A 6000-nucleotide genomic window follows, 5' to 3' on the forward strand; every position below is an offset into this window, starting at 1 on the left:
TTCTTTTTCCCTCTGGAATGTTCTAGGTATGATGATCAAATTTGGGGTAGCCAGAACATAAAGGGGATGGAATCTATTAGGTAACTAACTGCTCAATAAACTGAAAATAGACTAAGTGGTCATGAGAAAGCTGTCTTCTGTTTCAATAGTTATTTGTTTACTCTCTCTTCTTGCCTGCCATTCTTTCCTCATAAAATTAGCCCTGTACACAAGAACCCTTTTTAAGGGGAAAAAAATACATTAAATGGCCTATGTAATTCTCCTGAGTACAGAGAAGTGATTAGGAACTGGGTGGGATTTCTGTGGAACGTTCTCTGGAGAAGGCATGCTTTGGGGAGAATTTGAGAGAGAAGGCATAGGCTTAAGTGATTGGGCATGCCTTTCAGGTTGCTCAGCAAAGGGGCAGGCATTGTCGGGGAGCACAGTGAGTGGGTTTGCCAGGATGTCGAAGAATGTAAACCAGAGTGTAACAGAATAGAAGGTGTTAAAGGAAAACAAGTACTATAGGCAATAAATAGCAGCAGTGTCTTGTTTTTGTTTTTGTTTTTGAGCTGGAGTTTCATTCTTGTTGCCCAGGCTGGAGTGCAGTGGCATGATCTCGGCTCACTGCAACCTCCACCTCCCTGGTTCAAGCAATTCTCCTGCCCCAGCCTCCCGAGTAGCTGGGATTACAGGCGCCTGCCACCACACCCGCTAATTTTTGTATTTTTAGTAGAGATGGGGTTTCACCATGTTGGTCAGACTGGTCTCAAACTCCTGACCTCAGGTGATCCACCTGCCTCAGCCTCCCAAAGTGCTGGGATTACAGGCATGAGCTACTGCACCCGGCCAGCAGTGTAGTTTTTATGAGGAGGGATTATTGGAATCATTTTAGATTTTGCTGAGCAAGGAGCTCCAGAGCCCTCACCACCTTAGAGTATTTTGTGTCACTTGTCCAATATTTGACCCATCCTAATTGACTCCAACATACCAGAAAGAGGCAGTGGTTGTTTCCTTCAACATTGAACATTTCTAAAATATACTGAATATGATCATTAAGTCTTTTCTGTAGCCATCTTAGATATGGCTAAAAAGAAATCTATAGAGAACATTGTTCCCATATATAGTGGGGTAATCTGAATTAAAGTGAATCTTGAACTTAAATGACTGTAGTTTGTTAGCCAAGTTCATTTCCAGATGCTGTTTTTATTTACAGTAGGGATTTTCTTTGATCTTACATTCATAGGGATAATTATATACTGGTATGTGTTTAATTAGTGCTGTCACCAGGAAAAAAGCAAGTTCCTCTTTCTGGGGATATCAAATGATAACATATGTGTCTGGCTTACTTTAGCAATAACTATTTATTTATTTATTTATTTATTTTTAGAGAGAGTCTTGCTCTGTCGCCCAGGCTGGAGTGCAATGGCGCAATCTCAGCTCACTACAACCTCTGCCTCCTGGGTTCAAGCAATTCTCCCTGCCTCACCCTCCCAAGTAGCTGGGATTACAGGCGCCCACCACCACACCCAGCTAATTTTTGTATTTTTAGCGGAGACGGGGTTTCGCCATGTTGGCCAGGCTGGTCTTGAACTCCTGACCTCAGGTGATCCACCCGCCTCAGCCTCCCAAAGTGCTGGGATTACAGGTGTGAGCCACTCTGCCCGGCCTGCAATAACTTTTGTTCTGCTTGGCCTCTCTGCTTTCAGCTCCTACATCACTAAATGCTCTGAATAATGTGGTGAATAATAATATTTGTCTTGTATGATTACTTTTATGTAAATTCAACACCTGAATGCTGTTTAAACATCATAAACAAGGAAACAGGTTTGGACAAAGAGTCCAGACATTTTCAAAGTGGTAAAAAACAGACGGATTACCAAGAAAGCCTAAACAGAGAGGTGATGAGTCAGCATAGCATGGCTCAAGGTGGTTCTGCTGCATATCAGCAGCTGTACAAGTAGCTCATGGAATAAAAGGAAAAGCTGGGGTGGTGAGCTCAGGTAGAGACACAGGAGCCAAATGAGATATCTGTGAAAGGGCTTTGTGCCATACAGGTGTAAAGAGCTGTTAGCTGGAAAGACATGAGTTCTACCAACTCATGATTGATTTTTGCCTTCTAGGGATGTGGTCGAGGTTCTTCTGAGGAACGATGCTTTGACCAACGTGGCTGACTCGAAAGGCTGCTACCCTCTGCATTTGGCAGCCTGGAAAGGAGATGCCCAGATAGTGTGGTTGCTCATCCATCAAGGGCCTTCACACACCAGAGTCAATGAACAGGTTGGAAGGAAGGGAGGCTTTCCTCCCTCCATTCAGCTATAGCCAGATGTGGCAACCCCATCACCGTCTTAGCCCCATAGTTCAAATCTCAGAGAACCAGCTCTTCCTTTTTTTTTTTTTCTTTTGTAATCAGTTCCTTAGCATGGAACCACCTCTTCCATACCCTAAATGTGACTCCCCTCTTCCCAGTTCTACTCTTCTTAGTGGATCTTATACTATGAGGATGTATTTTATATGCATTTGACTCATGCATATTTGGAATAGTACTAGAATAAAAATGTATATACAGTCAGCCCTTCGTTTCCAGGACCTCCCCATAGATATCAAAATCCAAGGATGCTCAAGTCCCTTATGTAAAATGGCAAAGTAACATTAGCTCTGTCTGTGGGTTCCACATGTGCAGACTTAACTAACCGTGGATGGAAACCTGTGGATATGAAGGGCCAACTGTATTCACTTTATGTGCAAAATTTGAAATAATGCAAGCCCTACAAAATTGCATGGAGTCAGTTTCAAGCTGGCGAGCTTAATTAACTGTAGGCTGGGTGTGGTGGCTCATGCTTGTAATCCCAGCACTTTGGAAGGCTGAGGCAGAAGAATTGCTTGAGGCCAGGAGGCCAGGAGTTTGAGACCAGCCTGAGCAATGCAGTGAGGAGCCCCAACCCCCCGGACCCCATCTCTATAAAAAAAAATTAAAAAAAAAAAAAAGACTGGATGTGGTGGCACACACCTGTAGTCCCAGCTACTCAGGAGGCTGAGACGGGGGCATCACTTAAGCCCAGGAGTTTGAGGGTGCAGTGAGCCATGATCATGCCACTGCACTGCAGCCTGGGTGACAGAGTGAGACCCTGTCTCCAAAGTAAAAGTAAATTGTGTTTAAGCCATTGACATGGCAATGTAACTTTCCCAGTGTTTGTCAGTACTGTGTAAGCCATGCTGTTGTTTTACATACATCAGAACTTGCAGCAGTATAAGTACTTATGGTAGTGCCAAAAAATGAACTCACAAATCAGGAACATGTGAGGGGAGGTCAGAGGTGATTCAGTGGAATGAAGATCATTTCCATGGTGTCCTCCGAGTGAGCATGCTTTGAAAAAGCAGAGATGATTCTTAGAAAATGAAAAAGGCAGGATTTGAGCAAAAATAACCTTATAATGGCCATGGATTTAGTTACTCTGAGAATATACCTCCTGTTCTTTACATTTATATCTTTGGAAAAAATTGTACTTGGATTATGCAAGTTTTAAATAAGCCTCTTACAAATACAACTCCCTGTCATTTGAGTTGGAGGTTGTGTGCCAGTTTGAGAGGAGATGGGCATTCCTTATATGATAAGCCATTCTCCCCTTTCCTCTCTCTGCTCTGAACTGAAGCTGATACTTTTCTCAGTTCCTTGAAGGAGGGAGATATTGATGTTTCTCAGTAAGCTTAGGAATATTTTTCTAATGACTTTGCCGAGAGGGGATTGTTAAATTACCTGTAGGATTAGATCAAAGTTTTCCCCCCAAAAATAGGAAATTATCCTGGCAAGTCCATCTGTCAGGAGACTCATGCAGTTCTCAGTTAGCTGTTAAAAGCATGACTTTGATTCTGAGAAGGGCAGCTTCATTCTGAGACATGAGAAAATTAAAATAGTGCTCCCAAATCTCTTGATTTGGAGATTGTGTGTATATAGCTGTTAATCTGCCTTCCTTTCCCCTTTTGGGCTGTATTTTCTGGGTAGGTGAGCAACAGACATTTAAAATCATCATTGAGGATGTTTGTTTATTAACATTTGGGAATGAAAAGTATCTGTTTAGAATTACCTCTTTAGAATCTGAGTGCAATTTTACTCCTCCTAGCTAAAGTGGTCATTTCTCTTCTCTGGAGGAAATGCATAATGAAGTTTGCTTGTAACTAATATTCTTCAATGTTGGAAAGACTGGCCACCCATTAAAGTCCTTCTCATTTAAGAAATTTTCAGCAACCATTTCTAATCCTCTTTGCTCACGTTTGCCTTGAAACACAGCTGCTTGGATTTTTGAGCTACCTGAGTGTGCTAGCTTAACCTGCTCACAGCTGCCTCCTGCTTGGAGTATCAGTTGATAGGTGGGACCCCAGCCCAGTGCTTTGAGTATCTGGTAGGCAGGTGGTGGGCAGGAGCTGGGCAAGATGTCTGCAGTAGCTTGAAGACTTTAATGGATCTAGCTAGTGGTTACAAGTACTATATTGATTCATTTTAAAACCATTAATATGGTTCCAGTAGGATGCTTAGATTAAAGGGGGGTAAGAGTAAGGTGCCCTGGAGGTTGTCTTTCTTATTAACTTCCCTTTGAGGCATCCAGAGGGCAGATTCAAGTTGTTCTAGGGTTGGGTTTCCTCAGGGCTGTGTATTGCTTTGATATATTTCATCCATTTTGTCATCACTTTTTCTTTTCCTCTCCTTTTTGTAGAATGCTCTTGAGATCAAAGAACTCAAAAAGTACGGCCCCTTTGACCCTTATATCAATGCCAAGGTGTGTACTTTGCTGCCAGGAATTCTCTGCATCATTTCTCCAAGCTGTACCTCCTCTTTGGTCCTCTCCGCTTCTACTCTTGTCCACTCAGGCTCCACCTCATCACGCTGACTGTTGTCTGCTTCAGTCCATCTGCTTTTGGCTTCTCTGGGAATGGGAAAATGCAGCTGCAGTGGGTTTTGGCTTTATTTTTAAAACCCATACTAATTTGGGAAATGGTGGGCTTTTTTTTCTGGAATATTTGAAATGGCAGGAATGGGGAAATAGAAAGGACCATATTACATACTTAATTTACAATTTTGATTCTTAAAATTTTTTAAATATAGTTAAGAGATGTCAAATTATCTTACTTTTTAAATAAGCGTAGAAAAAATGATTAAGTTGTACTTCCTGGAATTAAATAAATATTTTTAGCCTACTTTCTATTTGTCTTTTGAAATGGAATCTGATTTTCAGATTTCAATAGCTAATGGTGGAGATGTGGAGGAAAGGACATGGGTGATCCGTTTTATTCCTTTAAAAGCTATTGCATGACTCTCTCTCATCTCCTGGAGTTTGTGCGTCTCTGCCTGATGCTTTAAAACCACGACCCAATATCTCCAACCATTAGCTTCTCTCTGCTTGATCACTCTTGACCCAGGAAGGGTTCTGAAATAGGAAACGATGTTGCAGGACCAAGGTAGGCACCTGCCTTAGTCTTCCTCCCTGTGAGGCTGGGACAAAGAGTAGTCTGATGGGCCTGGTGATGAACAGGCCAGCCCTGTCTGCCCCTCAGCCCTTACCACATCTGAGCAGCAGAGCTTGTTCACTGGGTGATGGTGTTAGCCTCTTTCCTTGATGCTCTCACCCGCTGATTTTGGTCAAAGATTTTATTCAGATGAAGTTTGCTTTTTGGCAACAGTCTGGAGTGTGCTCAAGACACTACATTATCCACATTAGCTACCTTTTACTTGTTCTGAAAACAGCTGCCTTGGGGAAGAGAAACATAAGATACTTCTGTATGTTTCCAAACACAAGGCAGATACTTCATGCTTTTGAGAAATAGTGACTTAGCAAAGGAACCCCCCTATGGGCTGGACCTAGGAAGGCCCTGTGGGAGATTTTGTTCAGCTGTTGGGTCTTAATGGTAGAGAAGCAATTTGACCTTAGGTAGTGGAACACATCAGCTTTGTTTTGGCTTACTCTTTCTTACCTCCTTCCCCTTCCCTTCCCCTTCCCTTCCCCTTCCCTTCCCCTTCCCTTGCCC

The 6000-nt window shown here is 42.6% G+C and overlaps 1 protein-coding gene across 5 annotated transcripts in view; it reads left to right on the plus strand.

Annotated features, from left to right (window-relative positions):
- ANKS1A (ankyrin repeat and sterile alpha motif domain containing 1A) overlaps window positions 1-6000 on the plus strand; it is a 207592-nt gene that overhangs the window by 76572 nt on the left and 125020 nt on the right. For 4 of the 5 annotated variants that reach the window (XM_032141614.2, XM_058432144.1, XM_058432145.1 and 1 more), the window contains exon 3: window positions 2103-2259. In XM_032141614.2, the coding sequence (XP_031997505.1) occupies window positions 2103-2259 (157 nt within the window). Of the gene's footprint in view, window positions 1-2102; window positions 2260-4691; window positions 4755-6000 lie in introns of all 5 variants that reach the window. The other variant, XM_058432146.1, reaches the window with a different exon arrangement.

This window comes from Hylobates moloch, unplaced genomic scaffold, assembly GCF_009828535.3.
Source record: "Hylobates moloch isolate HMO894 unplaced genomic scaffold, HMol_V3 SCAFFOLD_20, whole genome shotgun sequence".
Lineage (NCBI taxonomy): Eukaryota > Metazoa > Chordata > Mammalia > Primates > Hylobatidae > Hylobates > Hylobates moloch.